This window comes from Tachysurus vachellii, chromosome 8, assembly GCF_030014155.1.
Source record: "Tachysurus vachellii isolate PV-2020 chromosome 8, HZAU_Pvac_v1, whole genome shotgun sequence".
NCBI classification, from domain to species: domain Eukaryota; kingdom Metazoa; phylum Chordata; class Actinopteri; order Siluriformes; family Bagridae; genus Tachysurus; species Tachysurus vachellii.
The window spans coordinates 7,915,028-7,934,218 of record NC_083467.1 but is presented as its reverse complement, the minus strand read 5'-3'; the positions used below and the strand labels follow the sequence as shown (position 1 = coordinate 7,934,218).

General features: G+C 40.7%; 2 protein-coding genes across 3 annotated transcripts; one reads left to right on the top strand and one right to left on the bottom strand.

Annotated features, from left to right (window-relative positions):
- Positions 1 to 643: 643 nt before the first annotated feature.
- On the bottom strand, positions 644 to 6,855 carry LOC132849989 (sodium/myo-inositol cotransporter-like). Its single transcript, XM_060876046.1, has 2 exons — positions 6,740 to 6,855; positions 644 to 4,422 (listed from the first exon to the last, which is right to left on the bottom strand). The coding sequence occupies exon 2, from the start codon at positions 4,192 to 4,194 to the stop codon at positions 2,059 to 2,061; it is 2,136 nt and encodes a 711-aa protein (XP_060732029.1). The 5' UTR covers positions 4,195 to 4,422; positions 6,740 to 6,855; the 3' UTR covers positions 644 to 2,058.
- Positions 6,856 to 13,479: 6,624 nt separating this feature from the next.
- On the top strand, positions 13,480 to 17,131 carry atp5po (ATP synthase peripheral stalk subunit OSCP). 2 transcript variants are annotated; one of them, XM_060876044.1, is made up of 7 exons: positions 13,480 to 13,575; positions 14,127 to 14,179; positions 15,110 to 15,220; positions 15,307 to 15,436; positions 16,055 to 16,167; positions 16,281 to 16,367; positions 16,899 to 17,131. In XM_060876044.1, the coding sequence occupies exons 1-7, from the start codon at positions 13,554 to 13,556 to the stop codon at positions 17,007 to 17,009; spliced, it is 627 nt and encodes a 208-aa protein (XP_060732027.1). In that variant the 5' UTR covers positions 13,480 to 13,553; the 3' UTR covers positions 17,010 to 17,131. The 2 variants fall into 2 exon arrangements, with proteins under 2 accessions (XP_060732027.1, XP_060732026.1); XM_060876043.1 differs by having other exon boundaries at positions 13,485 to 13,580; positions 14,129 to 14,179.
- The last annotated feature ends 2,060 nt before the right edge of the window (positions 17,132 to 19,191 follow it).

Sequence of the window (19,191 nt, the reverse complement as noted above, 5' to 3'; positions counted from 1 at the left end):
TCTAATATTAATCTTGAATTTTGTATTCTATTAATCTTTATATTATTCTTTATATTAACCTTTTGTTCTATGTTTATTTATGTTCTGTAAAACTGCTTTGAGACAATGTCAATTGCAAAAAGCACCATACAAATGGTCTTTTTTCATTTTGAAAATTGAAAAGGCATTTTTAATAATACCCACAATATCTGTGACAAACCTACTCACTAACATATTTATATATAAATGCTAAGCTCCCAAATATATATATTTGCAGACTTATCTTTTTAATGCTTAGGATTTAACCTGTTTTATCCAAAGCACTAACTGAAAATATAAAAAAGGATTTTTAGAAGAAGCAGATGTCTGACCATGGGCCATAGTTTAGTGAAATATATATATATATATATATATATATATATATATATATATATATATATATATATATATATATATATATATTACACATACACTGTATATTTATGCATTTATTTATTATTATTATTATTTAATAATATTAACAATGACATTATTAGACTAACCAATAACAGTAGTAAGGATAGCCTGAGCGGTATGTAACTACACAGTTTATCACTCATTTCCCTGCAGAATAAAGCCACAAAAAGAAAAATCCAAGGATTTTTTTTTTTTATTTTGTCATTCATTCACATAACATTTCTGCTGGACCACAAAACTAAGAATAATCCCAAATTGTAACTAATCCAGATTATTTCCAGATATTTGTCAGTGTTAGATACAGTAACATAGCAGACCTTTTATATTTAATTCATTAACTGATTGGGATTGCCAAAACAAGGATTCATAACACCATTTATAAGCCTACTCATTCTTAGTATCAACATATGGCATGATGTTTATCATTTATCTACACAATAATATTCCAATTATCCTTCCAGATTTTGAAACTTGATTCAACACATTTTGAAGAGCAAAATATCTGCAAAGTTTTAACTGCAGATATAATGCCAATTACTGAAATCAAAAGTCAGCTTTGGTAAGTAAACCTTCATATTACTCTAAAAACAACCACTAATTTGCACTTATACTAAGCAGTGTATTCAATATCAGTATAAAAGACAATGTCTGTTCTCACAACAACCACAAAATGAAATTCTTCCTTTAGAAGAACTAAATATTTTGCACAGCAATCAAAATTGGACATCCCAAGCTTAGTGGACCTGACATGGGATAAGTGATATGCTTTCACATATACTCAAATTGAAACTTCACTATGATTTAAGCAGATGTTTCTAGCTGGTGTTTTTTTGTGGTGGTCAACTTTGTGACATCCACAGGAAAACTAGCTGTGCTTATATAGTTTATGTTTCAGTGGTGAAAGTTTATTAATTATTCACCAGAATTTAATCAAATCCCCAAACTGGGAATTTCTACTTAAAAAGAAGGCTTATTGGTGAATAGTGAACATTTGTGCACTAAACATTACTCTTATTAAAAGAAGCAAAATTGAGATACAGTGACTGAATACTCACTAGCACTTAAAGAGTTATGTTTAGGCAGATTTCACAACACTTACAACAGCACTGAAAAGCATAATTGTACATAAACATGTGCTTCCCTATTTACTCCTATATGGTCTAAATCTAAAAAAATGGTCTTTAATTCATATTCAAATGTTCTAACATTTACTAGTGTTTCAGCATTTTAACTAATTAGACAATATAAGTGGCAAATTCACTACTTCTGTAGAGTTGTGGATGATGTTACACATTGTAATGGATAAACAACAAATATATATATACATATACAAGACCATCACCCCATATTTGATGTTTTGATAAGAAAGGGCTTACAATAAATAAGGTAGAATTCACAGATTTTAAATACATGTAGGTCAACTGTATCAGTAGTGCTTTTGGTTGTACAGTAGTATATTCAATTTGACAATTTGTTTTCACACTTTTTGTGATTTGATTTGAAGACAATGGAACAAAAATCTTTTTTTCAGAATATACAGAAGGTCCCTGTTAGAAAGACTATAAAGTAAATCATGGGGGTTTTTTGAGAATCCAGACAGCTTACATTGAGAATATCAACATGTTACAGGGAGAAGTAGACAAACAGGATGACACCCACAGAACAGACTATTACCAACCAAAAGTTTAGCAAAAGCTTGATTTTAGGGGGCTCATAAAGCATTTCCTGAATGACACGTTCATCTTCTTCAATCATTTTTGGTGTTGATGCCACGGTTTCTTCCTCATGGTTATAAAACCAATTAAATAGGCACCAGAAAGCCTCCCACTTGCATTTGCCTCCATTCTTCTGCCCTACCAACTCTGCACACCCATTACTGTATGTCTCCACTGGGGTTGGTGCCTCTGTGCTGGGTGTTGTAGGATCCTGGTGACTAGGGAAAGGCATGAGGAGTTTAAGATCAGCACCATCAAGACATTGTTCTTTTTGAACATCTACAGGCAGTTCTTTCTTGCAGGTGCCACCTCCATTACAGTAGGCAGAACTTTTATTGGCCAGCTTGTAGATCTCCTTCCGATCAGTGAGAGGCAACTTTTCCATATTGCGTAGTCCCCACATGGTGGTGCGCACAATCTTGTCCTTGCTTGGAGGAGGAGTACAAAGACTGATGACCACAGCTACCAGGCCTGAGATCCAGAAGAGTCCAGCGGCTACATACATATAGTGGACATGTGTGATGAAGGCAGGTCGTTCATCTGGCTGATTGCAGGGGGGCTCACGATAGACAAAACCAAAGATAAGACGTGTGGTACCCAGAACAAAGCCAGTCATGCCACCCCAAAAGGCACCTGTCTCATTACAACGCTTCCAGAAGATGCCAAGCAGAAAGAGAGCAGCAATAGGTGGTGTAAGATATCCTGCAATTTCTTGGATGTACAAGTACATTTGGCCACCTTGCATCTTAATGATAACTGGCACCCAGGCAATGCTGATGCCTACCATGATGATCACGAACACTCGGCCTACGAAAACCAGCTCTCTCGAGGAGGCACACTTGCGCACTAACTTGTAGATGTCCAAGGTGAAGATGGTGCTGGCACTGTTGAAGATAGAGTCCAAGTCACTCATGAGGGCAGCAATCATAACAGCCATCATCAGTCCACGCAGACCCACTGGCATAATGCTCATGACCAGTCGAGGGTAGGCAATGTTAGAGCAGCCAGCCTGGTTGTGGCACACTGCCATGCAGTGCTCAGGCCCGATACATGCCAGCTCATCTACAAACATTATTCTGGAGATCATTCCTGGAATAACGATGATGAACATAGGAAGAATTTTCAGTATGCCTGCCATTAGGGTTGAGCCCTTTGCATGGGCAATGTTCTTAGCTGCAAGTACCCTTTGTACTATGACCTGGTCAGCACACCAGTACCAGATGGATGCTGGAGTCTGGCCTAACAGGAACCCAGGCCAGGGGATGTCCTCATCAAGGGGTCCTCGTAGGAGCTTGAGGGAATTTGACTTTGGGTGGATGCGACAGGAATTGGTGTACTCAAAACTATAGTTGTATCTGGCAAGAATGGCAGTGACATTTGGAACAGCCTCCATGTATTTCTCTCTTAAACCATCTAGTCCACCCACCTTGATCAGGCCGATGGCTGTAAGGCTCAAAGCTCCGCTGATCATAAGTATGGCCTGAATAGTGTCAGTGTAGATCACCGCAACCAGGCCACCTGTTACTGTCAGCAGTGCTGTCATGGCAATTAGCAGGATGATTGAAAGATAGAGATTCCAACCTAAGGACTCCTGGATGAAAAGAGCTCCTGCATACAAGTCCACTGACAGTTTGGTGAAGATGTAGAGCAAAAGGGAAAGACCAGCAAAGTAAACCTTTAGCCGTTTTCCCCCAAAGCGCTTAAAGAGGTATTCTGGCATTGTGTACACCCCACAGTGGATATAAACTGGAATGAACACCCAGCCCAGAAGCTGAAGGAGAAGGATGGCGTTGAACTCCCAAGCGCCTACAGCAAAACCACTTGCTGCTCCCGATCCAGCTAGGCCAATAAAGTGCTCGCTGCCAATGTTGCTGACGAACAGAGATGCTCCAATCAACACCCAGTTCATAGTTCGACCAGCCAGAAAGTAACCACTTACACTGCTCTGGTTGGCCTTCCACATAGCAAAGAATCCAATGCCCAGCACAAGGATAAAATAAAGTCCAACTACTGTAATGTCTGCTACCTCCATTGATGCTGCCATGTCTAAATATTTACTGGTAGAATTTTACAACTAATATGTTTGCTTTAAAAAGAAAGTTTGGTTTGGCATCTTTTTATATTAGAACAGATTCATCCACCAACTCTCAGGGGAATTTCTATTTTGATTTACCATTAAGATTTAAATAATCCATCCGATGCTCCTCTTGAAGAGGATATTTTGTGGAAGACGTCTGTGGTTTCTCCTCTACTAAAGGCTATACGTTACATTCTGCAAGACAGAGAGACAGACAGAAATAAAAGAAAATACATTAGATTAAATGCTGTACATACACTCACACTGGTAGTGATAAAATAATTTTTAATCATTTATTATATATACACGTGTGTGTGGGTGTGGCCCCGATGTATCAAGGAGATGATAAAAGTAAAACACCAAGTCCAGCACTATAAGTCTAAGCCACTCAACCAAACTGTAATTACTTTTTTGTACATCATGATCTAAGCAGAGAATATATAAAATATTTACATGCCCTTAGATTTGCATAACCTATTCATGTAAATTTGCAACTTCCTTCCTCTGCGCCACCATTTCACATTTTAATGCACACGTAGGGCTTTACGCACAAATTACACAAAAACAATACATTAGGAGTAACTACTGAAAATGATGCCCTGTGGCTCCTTGAGAACAGACTCCATCTCTACTGCTGCCCTCACTTGGTGAATAGGCCATATTGCATACATTATTACAGAAGAGTTTGGAGTCAGGTTCTAGTCTCAGACCTACAAAGCATCAGGGAATAAAAGACTGTATTTCTCTCTATGTAAAGACTTAATACAAATATATAAATACAATGCCTTGCTATACTTCATTCTACTTGGTGCACAAATATCCAGAGGTGGGAGAAGGTCACACATACTGTATGCAAGTCTCAAGTAAGTCTCAAGTCTTAACCTTCAAGTCTCAAGCAAGTCCGAGTCATTTTTTGTGGAATATGGCTGTGCTTGCAACTCTGAAATTTTTTTATTTTTATATTTATGTTTTTTATATATTGTGCATCCCCATAAAAAAAAATCCATACGTTGTTCACTCAAAGCCTAACACTGAAGACCAATTATAAGTGCTATTGGAAAAAAGCTGACATTTCCACATAAACAGTGACCAACCATTTACACTACATTGCGCTTGCAAAAAAATTAGATAGAATTAGACAGAACTTTGTCATTCAATTGTGAGCGATGTGGTCGCATACTGCTGTTCTTCTCTTCTCATCTTGCAAAAAATCTCGGTACCGGAAATTATTTTTGGTGTAGCGCCTTCCATGTTTCGTCACGACTGTTAAGGTTTATTAGTTAGTGCGCGCGCTCCCTCTGCTTGCCTGCTGCGTCACGTTGTTAGATTACGCTCTTGCGTGCGTTTAAAAACAGATTTAAAGAAACAAACAAAAAACAAGTTATTTCGAGTCATTTAACTCAAGTCCGAGTCAAGTCTCAAGTCATGAATGTCAAGTCAAAGTCAAGTCGAGTCTTTTTTTAATATTTGCCAAGCAAGTCTCAAGTCTCAAATGTGCGACTTAAGTCCGACTCGAGTCAAGTCATGTCTCTGCAAATATCAGATACTCTCCATTTTCTAATTCTAGTCAGATCTACCAAGCAGACACATGTTGCATCAATACCGATAAGCTGCTGTGTTATTTCCTGTCAGATTCTCTTTCCAAACTATTTCACTATCACAGGGTTCACTCAAAGCCAAAAACAGATGCTGAGATCAGATATGTAAGGCTGAACAGACCAGGCTGATCTAATCCCCTTACAAGGTTACTGTCTGGCCAAAAAAATAAAAACTCTTCTCTTCCTCTTACTTGAAAATGATCTTGATATTAATGTCATGTTCATGCTCTTTACTGGATGTGCTCTAGTAACCCTTGACAACAGATCAGCTGCCTAGACTCATGACAGAAGATGGCATCAAGGTCAAGACATATTGTGTTATAATATCTTGTGCACGTTTATAATCCTCATGACTCTGATTATTTACAGCTGGGCAGCTACTGAACTTTCAAAGCGAGCAAGAAAGATCTTAAATATAGGCTACAGCTTTGTGCTGGTAAAATTTACATTCGTAACATATTGTTTCTTTAAAAACGTAAACACCAAGGCAGTGATATCAATCGGAAATCGGGTGGGTAGAAGGGTTTTTAATCACACTGCTATTCCGCGTCCACAGACAAACGCGAGCATCACCAAGAAGCAAGTGCGTGGAATTTTCCAGAACTGAGACCTGCGTTCTCTCTCTCTCTCTCTCTCTCTCTCTCTCTCTCACTCACTCACTCAAAATTCTCATCCTCGATTAACGTATATATTAACCTCAAAAAATCACATGAATTACAGTACAGTACAATACCCTGACAATGCTTCTATGCAGAAAGAAAACTTGTCTTTTACTGTAAAAACATAAAAAAGAGAGCTCGACATCTCAGTCCTGTCACAACAACAGTCCTGACACAACACCTCAGTCCTGTCACAACAACGAGCAGCATCTTGCATTGTCACCCATACAGCATCACATTTCACCCAGAACTTACCGCTCACACCTAGTGATGTAACGTCCAACACCTGCGATGCTTGAAATATAAAAACGAAGCTCTGTAACGGAGCTTGATCCGTTTTCAACGTGATCTGTGTCGTCCCGAAGCACCGCCTCCACTCACGTGTGGAGAATCACGTGACTGCTTCATAATCTGGTTCAAAATTTGCGCGGATCAATTTGCGAAGGGTCGGGGTTCGATTCCCGCCTCCACCTTGTGTGTGTGGTGTAGTATATCAGGTGGAAGACAATAAACAGACTGAGCAGAACAACTTAACACGTCTTTACTTCTTACTTCCGGGGACAGACTCTGTTATTACAGGTGCCGCAAAGGCTCAATTATCATTTGCCAACAACGTAACATAACAACTGCCTTTACCATAGTGACCCAGAAGGTGGCAGCCTTAACCTGTCAATACACAAATCTATTACATTCCTCCCCTTTTAGTTTTAAACAAGAGCAATTTTAAGTTCAGAAAGAACAAGCAACAATAACTTTGCATATAAATCTCACAGTCAAAATAAATCCACTGCCTTAATTAAATCTAAATTTACGGCAAAACTTCCTATTTTCAACAAAAAAAATGTCTCTTGGCAGCTTACATCCACTGTGCAGATTCACATTTACCAACAAATTCCTGCCGGTCATAGATTCAGTTTTTTAGGTGGTATGCGGACCCGCTCTGGGTACCTCCGTTTCTCAGGTGACTTTTTGTTTGCTGTGGGGGATGGCGCTTCGACCACCCGTTCGGTTGGTTTAGAGAGAACAGTAGGTGATATTAGCGTCACCGGTGCACTGGGCAAAACAGCTGGACAAGCACAGTCCATAGTTACCTGCGGCTCATTTTCCACCACTGGTGAGGGCAAGCTTTGTGGAAGTGTACCCACATTTCCTCGCCCGGGCAACATGTGGTCGACATGCACTGTGCATTGCCTCTGACCCTCTTGTACCAAATATGTGACAGCTCCCAGTCTTTTTAGTACTTTTGCCTGATTCCATTTGTCCCCTCCTCCCCTGAAATCCCGGACGCGGACCGCTTCCCCTTCCTGAAAGAAACGAAGAGATGAGCCACCACAGTCATGATGACGTTTCTGAGTGGCTTGTTTCTCTTCCATCCGTCTGGCAAGCGTGGGCCTAAGCAAACTGAAGCGGGTTCGTATCTGGCGTTTCAGAAATAACTCAGCCGGTGTACGTCCCGTCACGGTGTGGGGTGTACTGCGGTACATGAGCAGGAAATTTGCCAGTCTATGACTGAGTGGCAAAAGAGCCTTTTTCTCCGCCTCCAACACATCCTTGTAAGTGCACGTTTTCAAAATCTGCACCGACCTCTCTGCAGCTCCATTCGATGCAGGATGATATGCAGGAACAGCAGTGTGTTTGATACCGTTTTCTCTCCAGGAACTGTGTAAACGTCCTTCGACACCAGCTGGGACCATTATCAGATACCAGCTCCTCTGGGCAGTCCATACGCAGAGAATAGGCTTCGCAGCACTTCAATGGTTTTGTGAGAGGTGGTAGAGGACACAGGAAACACTTCTAACCACTTTGAATGACTATCAATGACCACCAAAAAATACTGCTTGTCCTTTTCAGCAAAATCAATATGAATTCTCTGCCACACTCTTTCCGGCCATCTCCAGTGGTGCAGTGGTGCGACTGCTGGCATTTTCTGAACAGCTTGACATATAGAGCAACCTTTCACGAGCTCCTCAATATCCCCATCACAGCCAGGCCACCACATGGAACTGCGAGCGAGAGCTTTCATGCGGCAGATACCTGGGTGCACCTGATGAAGGTCGTCCAGTAAGCGCTGCCGATAGCCTGGGGGTATGATGACTCGCTGGCCCCAAAGAACGCAACCTTGTTCCACTGACAACTCCTGCCTACGTATGAAATAAGGCCGTAGTGCTTCCTCCTGAACATAACTTGGCCATCCATTCATTGTGTAGCTCCACACTTTGTTCAGTGTAGGATCTTTTAAAGTAGCACTCTCAATGTCTTTTGCACTCACTGGTAGTTCCTCCACGTGTGAGAAGTAGAAAATACCTCCCTCTTCTCCTGTGTTGTCTAATGAGGCACTGGGTAGGCGAGACAAAGCATCAGCGTTAGCATGATCAGCTGATCTTCTGTACTCAATATCATAACTGTATGCCATAAGGATGAGAGCCCAGCGTTGCATCCTTAATGCCGCTAAAGTTGGAACCGCTGACTTTGGTCCCAGTATAGTTAACAGTGGTTTGTGATCTGTAATGAGTGTGAATTTCCTCCCATATAGATATTTGTGGAATTTCTTTACTCCAAAAATGATGGCAAGGGCCTCCTTTTCAATTTGGGCATATTTCCCTTCAGCCTCCGTTAATGTCCTTGATGCAAAAGCCACAGGCCGTTCCTCTCCATTCTTCATGACATGAGAAATCACCGCCCCTACTCCATAGGGTGACGCATCACACGCAATCCGGAGTGGCAAACGTGTGTCGTAATGCACCAACACATTATTTTTCTGTAATAGCTGCTTTGCATCTTCAAATGCCTTAGCACACTCAAAGGTCCAAACCCACTTTGCCTCTTTTCTCAGCAGGCTGTGTAGAGGGCGGAGGATGGTGGAGGAGTTTGGCAGGAAACGGCTGTAATAGTTAAGAAGACCTAAGAAAGACTTCAGCTCAGTGACATTTTTTGGCTCCGGCGCTTTGTTTATGGCTGCTACCTTTTCATTAGTGGGGTGCAGACCATCCTGGTCGATGCGATGTCCCAGATACTCCACACTGCTCTGAAAAAACTTACATTTAGACAGTTTCACCCGGACACCGTGTTTTTCCAGACGTGTGAGCACTTCATCCAGTCTTTTTAAATGCATTTCCTCAGATGACGCAGTGATGAGAATATCATCCAAAAAACATGTCACATGATCCAGTCCTAGTAAAATCTGGTCCATAACAGACTGAAAAATCGCAGGTGCGCTGGAAACCCCATAGCTGAGGCGATGAAATCTGTACAAGCCCTTATGGGTGTTAACGGTCAGATATTTCTCTGACTCTTCGTCTAACATCAACTGCTGGTAGGCATGAGAGAGGTCAAGCTTGCTGAACAATGTTCCTCCTGCTAAAGTAGCAAACAAATCTTCGGCGTTAGGTAGTGGGTATGTCTGCTCTTCCATACACCGATTAATACTGACCTTGTAGTCGCCACAAACCCTAATTGTTTTATCTGCCTTTGGTACAGTGACAATCGGAGAGGCCCACTCACTTTTCTCAGTCTTTGAAATCACTTTCATTTTCTCCAACCTGTCCAGCTCCCTTTCTACTGCTTCCTTTAATGCGTAAGGAACCGGGCGAGCTTTGCAAAAGATTGGTGTGGTGCCTGGTTTTATACGGATTTTGGCTTTAAAGCCCTCTATGCAACCCTGGTTCTCAGAGAACACTGCCTGGTGGCGCTGTAACACCTCGTTCACGCCTAGAGTCCCATCTGCCTGTGTAAACACCCTGTGTACAGTGAAAATCTGTTCCCAGTTCAGGTGTAGTTCCTTTAGCCAGTTCCTACCAATCAGAGCTGGTCTACTTCCTTTTACAATGACCAGAGGAAGGGTAACTTGCTGTGTTTCATACCGCACTGGAATCGTAATGTATCCTCGAACAGCAATACTTTGGCCTGAATATGATTTTAGCCTTAACTCGGGGGCTGGTTTTAAACTGAAATGGTTGAGATTCGTCTGGTAGAAATCCTCAGATACCACTGACACAGCTGACCCTGTATCCAGTAGCATTGTTGTTCTCTTATCATCCAGTGCAACATCCACTGTGTACCCCTTTTTATACCTTGAGGTGGCGTATACTGCATACAATCCAAAAAGTTCAGCCTCTTCATCCACTCTGGATGTATTTACTTCAGCTTCCACATACTGAGTTTGCGAAATGGCCTTTCCCTTTCTACATGCACGGGCTATGTGTCCAATTTTGGAGCAGGTATGACACTTTTCATTTTTAAATCTGCAGTCACGTGCTGAGTGTTTTCCCCCACATCGGTAGCATGTCTGTTGTGGTCCCAAGTAATTTTTTACTCCTTTCTGTCCCTTGCTTTGCATTTTATCATCATTTTGTCGTCTAAACTGACCTTTCCTCCCCTTCTCAGAAAAGCTTGCACTTGACAGGGCATTTACCTGCTGAGGCTCGCTGTGTCCAGAAAATTCCATCGATTTCTTTGACGCCAGTTCCATTGACACTGCAATCTCACAAGCCTTCGAGAAGGTCAGATCCTTCTCAGACAACAACCTGCGTTGCACGGCATCCGAGCGTAATCCACTCACAAAACGATCTCTCAGCGCATCATCCAGGTACTGTCCGAAAACACAGGTAGCAGCTAACTGCCTCAAAGCCACCACATAATCAGAGACAGTTTCACTCTCTTTCTGGTTACGCCTCTGAAACCGAAACCGTTCCGCGATTACAATCGGTGCCGGCTTGTAATGCGTGCTCAGTGCTCTCACCAGATCAGCATACGCCATAGCACTCGGTGTGGAGTTTGCATGTTCTCCCCGTGCCTCGGGGGTTTCCTCCGGGTACTCCGGTTTCCTCCCCCGGTCCAAAGGCATGCATGGTAGGTTGATTGGCATCTCTGGAAAATTGTCCCTAGTGTGTGATTGCGTGATTGAATGAGAGTGTGTGTGTGCCCTGCGACGGGTTGGCACTCCGTCCAGGGTGTATCCTGCCTTGATGCCCAATGACTCCTGAGATAGGCACAGGCTCCCCGTGACCCGAGGTAGTTCGGATAAGCGGTAGAAGATGAATGAATGAATGAATTTGCGAAGGTTTCACTTGTCATTTACATCACTAGTGAACTGAGAACCGTGCTTCTGAATTATTAGCATGGAACCAGCCATGAAATCTGCCACCTCGGTCCCGTATGAGAGAATATTCTCAATATATATAAGGAAGGGAAATAGCAAATAAAAAAAGAGACAGAAATCCCCTGCTTTGATAAACAAGCCATGTTCATTAAAAATATATTCATTTTTAGCTCCCAAGGATTAAAGGATGTTGTTTAGGATTAAAACCTTGTGTTAATAAAGCTGTACATGTTCAGCTCATCAGCAATGACACATGAGATAACCTTTATTGCCCTTATGGTTTTCAGAATACAACCTGGTTGATTTATTACGTGAAACAAGCAAAATATGGCTGGGACACAAAGACAGCTGATCAAGTCAAGTCAAGAAGCTTTTATTGTCATTTCAACTATATATAGCTGTTGCAGTACATAGTGAAATGAGACAACGTTTTTCCAGGACCATTTGTTTACATAAAACAAAGACAGAGCTAAAGACTTAAGTAAGTAGTCCTAGACACACAAAGTGCATCTGTGTGACCTGGTACAAACAGTGCAGGACAAGACAGAAAGACAAAAAATACAAGACATTACAGAAAAGACAATACACAAAAACATCACCAACCTGTGTAAATACTGTATGTTCAAACAATATTACCTGTGCAGAAATACTGGAATGAACACATTAGTATTATAGCATCAGTTGCTTGAGATATTGTAAAGTACTTGTATTGTAAAGTACAAAACAATAACCAACTGAAATGTGAGACAGCATGTGCAAAGAGCAAAAACAGTGTGCACAACAGCATGTAAACAGCAATCATTTGACCACAAGATTTCACTAGTGTGCTTCTTTTCCACTCTATCATCAGCATTCTCTACTCTCACCAAAATTTACTTTCAAGACATCCATATATCTCCTCTTTGTCCTTCCTCTTGACCTCTTACCTGGCAGCTCCATCTCCAACATCCTTCTACCAATATAACCATCTCCCTCCTCTGTACATGTCCAAACCATCCCAATCTAACCTCTCTGACCTTGTCCCCAAAACAGCCAAACTGAACTGTCCCTCCGATGTGCTAATCCCTAATCCTGTCCATCCTCGTCACTCCTACAGAGAACCATAACATCCTCATCTCCGCTGCCTCCATCTCTGCCTCATGTGTTTTCCTCACTGCTACAGTCTCTAACCCATACAGCAGAGCTGTTCTCACTACTGTCTTCTACACCTTTCCTTTGATTCTTGCTGACAATCTTCTGTTACACACAACACTCCTGACTCCTGTTTTATCCACCCACTCCAACCCGCCTGAACTCTCCTCTTCACCTCTTTTCCACATTCCTCATCGCACCTGTAACCTCACTGTTCTACTTCCCTCGCTCTAGTTCAAACACATGTATTTTGTCTTACTTTCCAGAGCAGACCTCCACCTTTCCAGGAGTTCCTCCACCTGCTCTCTGCTCTCACTACAGATCACAATGTCATCCGAAAACTTCATTGTCCATGGAGATTCCTGTCTGACTTCATCTGTTAACCTGTCCATCATCATAGCAAACAAGAAGGACTCAAAGCCGATCCTTGATGTAGCCCCAGCAAATCTAGGGTTTCCTGTTGTGTAGCACTATGTGTTCACGTGTCATCCTTCAGTTTTACACATGAAAGAATAAGTTACACTATTGTCAAAATTTTGCAGGCACACCAGTGGGATTTTCTAAACACCTGCACAATTCACAACGTCTTAAATTCTTGCAGGACCTTTTTGAAAGCGGAAATCTGAAGTATAAACACTGCATTCTGTCTCAGTGTTCTCAGTGTTACTTCGGGCCCTGTTTTATAAAGCGAATTTATGCAATGACTCTGAAGTAGTAGATAAACAATTCATAATTAACTACTCTACCCATAATGCATTGCTGCAGCCTCAAGGCTTTCGTATTTTGTGAGCTACTTTCGCGCATGCGCAGCTGCTTTGACCTACACAGTCGCAGGAGAAAATGGCAGCGCTTGGACTGGGGCTGCAGGTATGACATTCTGAAATCTTTGTATATATTGGCAATACTACGACACTAATGTGACATTTTGTTTCAGTATAAAAAAAACATCTAAATAGTCACTTATTAATCGAATGTAAATTTAACTTAAGACCACACACAGGCCGGCTAGTCAATGTATAGCTTAGCGTTAGCACTTTTGCTAGCCAGATATTTCCTGTAAATTATAGAATTATATACCGACATACTAGTATTTTTTTTATTATTAAAGAACTGAACTGAACTGAACTGAACTGAACTGAACTGAACTGAACTGAACTGAACTGAACTGAATGATTGTCTCGAAGCATTAGTTTTCTTTATTATTTACACACATTATTAGCTATTAGCTATTAGCTATGTTGAGACAGTTAGCCATAAGGCGCTGTGGTGAACGTTGAAGGTTATGAATCGAGGTAGTTCATTAACTCGTACATTGTGTTTTTTTTATTATAATATTATGTTTATTGTTAGAAGGGTTAATAATAAAGGCATTAGTGTTACTCTGATAATAAAAAAACTGTTCTCTCTCTCTCCAGGTGCGTCAGTTGAGCACGTCGGTTGTCCGACCTGCAGCAAAGCTGATTAAGGTAAAATACAGCACAAAGCTGTTTCTGTTCGGTTTGTGTTTCTACTGTACAGTTTATATGAAAATGAAAACACCTGTCTGTTAAAGGAGAGCAGTAAAATCACACGAACAGAAGAGTTTTCAGTGGTGCACGTTACTAAAGTCTCTCTTAATTAACCGTGTTGACTTAAACGTACATGCCACAAACCTTTCATTAATGTCTGTTTAGATGTTATCCACATAATAAACATGCATTAACTAATAGTGATTCCGTTGATGAGTAAAACACGACATAAAGTAAATGACCGCTTGCTGAAATAAGGAATAATACAGGAAAATAACCCACAAGTTGTGGTGTGATTCATTTACAATCCTTAAGTTTTTTCATATTACACCACATATTACTCTTTAACTATTTATAGTTCCACTAATGTTGAAGTACATCTCCAAAACAAGTTATGTACACTTATCCCTTATGTTATAGTAGCTATAAATAGTTGTTTCCCTCCCCACACTGTCTTTTGCTCTTTCTTGATATTTATCAGAAAACAAACCCTGGCATTTATTGTGGCTGAAAACCTACTGACTTGTAAAAAGTGCATAAATGAGATATAACCTAACAAGAAAGCTTCATGATACCAGTCAGATTCAATAACCGCAATTGTGGTAGAATCAACTGTCCACCTATAAATATATCAGAGCCAAAGTTCAAGTTCTCTGTGGATTTATTTTACTAATTGATGAAAGTTTTTATTTTGTGTGTCTAGTTATAAGCAGTAAGATCATTAATTCTGTCAAGCCTCATGTTTTATCAACCTGGCATTTAAATGCTTAGTGTGTCAAAAACATGCAAGCTGTCATTTACTTCGTGTTGGATATATTTAGTATGCTACATCCTCTACAGGGAATGTAGTATTTTGTGAAGAATCTAACTGGAACTCTGTGTCCCCAGCCCCCCATTCAGGTGTATGGAGTGGAGGGACGTTATGCCACTGCTCTGTATTCTGCAGCCAGCAAGCAGAAGAATCTGGACAAGGTGGAGCAGGAGTTGGGCCGTGTGTCTGTGAGTGTCACTTTCTTCTTCTGCAGAAGGACCTCTGTCTTTCCATGTACCATGTTCTCATACGTTTTTTTTATTTCTCTTTCCAGACTCTGATTAAAGATCCTAAACTATCTAGTGTTGTGTTGAATCCACATGTCAAACGCAGCCTTAAACAGAAGACTGTCAATGATGCCTTGAACAAGGCTAAGCTCTCTCCAATCACAATCAACTTCATCAGTGAGTATCTGTCTATCTGCACACCCAGACTTATGCTGGATGGTGGTAAAACTTCAAGTCTACATGACACTATGAGAAAAGTAGCAGATATAGTCTCTTAAATATATTTTGCCGTAGATAGTATCTTTCCAAGTTTTAAAAGTACAAGTTTTTACAAGTCCAGCTGCTTGACTATTTAAAATAGATGCTGGTGTCATATGGAGTGTTGATTTCTGTCTATTTATTCAATGGTTTAGTAAATATACTACGCAAACATTTATACTGACTGTCAGATTTAATTATAAGCATGCATTGCCATGTTATTGATCAACAACAAAGTTTTGTTAATCAACTGAGATTTTCACTCCTACACTCTGTGACCATTGGAAAGTCGATGCTGTGTGTTTTCTCTGTGTAACATCTCCAGTATGTTCCTTGTGTCAGGACTATTATTAACTATGACCTTGAAAAGACCATGAAACAGAAATTCATTTGGGCATGTGTCTGAATTTGCTGTCAGAAATGGAAAGCTTTGCAACAGTAAACATTACAGTGAATGTTTTCTTGGCAACTGTGAGCATCCTCGCTTCATGTAGAATAATTCATGTGATTTTTTATTTTTTTTTTTCCCCACCATAGATGTGCTGGCTGATAATGGCCGTCTATCCCTGACCTCTGATGTCATTACTGCTTTTGGCAAAATGATGAGCGCTCACAGGGGAGAGGTCACCTGCACAGTCACCACTGCTCAGGTTAGATTTCCTGATTTTCTTTTGTTCCAGCAAGCATTTGGTTTGACAATATGCTCAAAGAGCAAGGATCTGTGTGTGATTGTTATCTTAATCCCCCTGTTTTGTGAATTCAGCCCCTGGGTGAGGCTAACCTTGCTGAGTTGAAAGTAGCGCTCAATGGATTCTTGGCAAAGGGAGAGACTATCAAGCTTGAGACCAAGGTGGGTGTTGTGTACTTTTCCATAAAAAATGTTGTGAAAAGAGAAATTGTTTTACTACAAAAACAGTTTGAAGAACTCAGTCAGGTGAATGAATGTGAAGGTAAATAAGCAGTCAGGCTCTTAGATTTCTCACATCAGTCACTGTTTTTATAGTAATAAATATGAAAAGGCAGAGAATTTTTTTGGAGAAATAAATTACTGCTGTCTTGATGCTTTTTAGGAGCCCTTGGCTATCAGTTTGTTAGTAATGTACAAAATAACTACTTAAGTATATTTCTATGCTATTTGGCTTTGGGATGTCAAACTACAACTATTTGGAATGTCATTTTTAGGAATATGTACGTATACTACAAATCTGTGACAAGTGACAAAAGGGAAAAAAGCATTTGATGGAAGTGATATTGGCAGGTGAATTTGAGTCAGGTTTCAGTCAGGTTTAGTTGAATAGTGCACAGTGCTTCTTGATGTTATATCTGTGGAATTTTCACTGTCTCCGTTTTGCATGTTTAATAAGAATTTTTCTGTTTTCAGTGTGATCCTTCCATTCTCGGCGGTATGGTCGTCAGTATCGGTGATAAATACGTGGACATGTCCACCAAGTCAAAGATCCAGAAGCTCACCAAGCTGATCAGGGAGACTTAAGTCCTGTGGACTGACCAGAACCAGTCAGATGTAGATTGAGGGGGTGGAGCTTCTGCCCCATTTTACATGTGATTGAACTATTGTGTCCTCTTGTATTGGTATTAAATAATCTGTAACATTTAGTCTGGTGTCAAGGGTTTTTCTTCTGTTCTGTTAAAGCTGCATTTCAGGACAGGATGGCTGGGTAACTTGAAGGACTGATTGTGGTTATCAGAAAAGGGGGAGGGAGTAAAGTGCTTATTAAAGATTAACAAATTAAGTAACATGGAAGAAAAAGTCTCTGGCTGCTGCTTATGCATGTGGAAATCAGTACTTTTTTTTATTATTAGAAAGTATAATATATATCGTGTCAGTTTCCAACAAATTTATTATAGTCATAAACATGATGTGATGGATTAATAGCTTTAAATGAATTTTAATAGTGGGGAGGTCTGAACACACATGACATGGAAAAAGATACCCATCCATCCATTTTCTGTACCACTGACCCTACAAAGGGAACCTGTAGTCTATCCCAGGGGACTTGCAGAATGAAGTAGGGGAAACACTGAGCATACTCAGTTCAGAGATGCCCATCAGCCTGAGACACCCGTTTGGACTGAGTGAGGAAACTACCCAGAGGAGACCCACAGACAGTGTTGTAATGTAACAGTACAAATACTTTGTTACTGTACTTAAGTAGAAATTTCAGGTATCTGTACTTTACTTCGCTGTTTAAATTTATGTCAACTTTCACTTTTACTCCACTACATTTCCTAGATAAAATGTATACTTTTTTTCTCCGCTATATTTCCACTAAGCGTCTTCGTTACTCGTTACTACAAAATAAAATCAGAAGAAATGTGTGTGACTGCAATAAGGGAGGTTTGGTGAATCACTGCTCCTAGATTGCATTACGCTCCGCACGCTCTACGGAGAAGCACAGGCACGCGCAGCGTGCACGCGCAGTCAGACCCGGAGACATTTATCTATAACAGAGGTATTCAACTAAAATTTAAAGAGGTCCAGTAAGAGAACATTTCTTGAAGCGAAGGTCCGGAAGATCATAATGTCTAACTAGTTAGTGTGATATATATTAAGTAGCCTAGTAATTGTATCAACATCTGCAAGCAATCAATACCTGACTGTCAAATCAAATAAATTCAGTACAATTTAAATACTTTTTGACAATATTTATTGTCACGTAACATAGAACTGAACATATGTATGATTGTAGATATGTATAACGTTCTCTCATTAAATAAATAAAAGTAAGGCTACATTTCAATACAAGAGAAAATAAATAAAATGTGAAAATTGTGCATGTTTAAATAAAGTGCTTAACTTTCCCTTTTATATCTCAGTGAGAGAACTGAGCTCTAGCTTGGCAGGATGTTAAACCTGGGCTTGAATGTATTTTGGGCCGTTCTCATACACATGTGGAGGTGCTCATTAGTGAGTCTGGAACAGTATTTAGATTTGATTATGTACATTGTAGAGAAAGCTGCCTCACAGTTGTATGTAGAGCCAAACATGGTCAGGATGTATAGGGCTACTTCCCTCAGACCTGGGAAAGCTGTCTCAGGGACGCTGTCTTCAGATTTGAGTGGATATGTTTGTTTAAAACCTTTATGTTTTGTCTCATAGTGGTGTTTCACATTGCCACTTTTAATAAGTGCCCCGGTTTCTGAACATATGAGACACACTGGTTTAGTGTGAAGTGGGAAGTGTGAACAGAGTTCAGTCTCCGTCTCACTCGTCTGTTTCTCTCCCTTTCTCCGTCTCACTCGTCTGTTTCTCTCCCTTTCTCCGTCTCACTCGTCTGTTTCTCTCCCTTTCTCCGTCTCACTCGTCTGTTTCTCTCCCTTTCACCGTCTCACTCGTCTGTTTCTCTCCCTTTCTCCGTCTCACTCGTCTGTTTCTCTCCCTTTCTCCGTCTCACTCGTCTGTTTCTCTCCCTTTCTCCGTCTCACTCGTCTGTTTCTCTCCCTTTCACCGTCTCACTCGTCTGTTTCTCTCCCTTTCTCCGTCTCACGCGTCTGTTTCTCTCCCTTTCTCCGTCTCACGCGTCTGTTTCTCTCCCTTTCTCCGTCTCACTCGTCTGTTTCTCTCCCTTTCTCCGTCTCACTCGTCTGTTTCTCTCCCTTTCTCCGTCTCACTCGTCTGTTTCTCTCCCTTTGTTTTCTACATGTATCGCTATCTT

Bases quoted from the DNA above. Each gene is read 5' to 3' on its own strand.
- atp5po (XM_060876043.1), top strand. From the start codon at position 13,554: ATGGCAGCGCTTGGACTGGGGCTGCAG. The intron at 16,168-16,280 runs GTTAGATTTCCT...TTGTGAATTCAG, and splicing joins GCACAGTCACCACTGCTCAG to CCCCTGGGTGAGGCTAACCT. The intron at 16,368-16,898 runs GTGGGTGTTGTG...TTCTGTTTTCAG, and splicing joins CTATCAAGCTTGAGACCAAG to TGTGATCCTTCCATTCTCGG.
- LOC132849989 (XM_060876046.1), bottom strand. From the start codon at position 4,194: ATGGCAGCATCAATGGAGGTAGCAGACATTACAGTAGTTGGACTTTAT.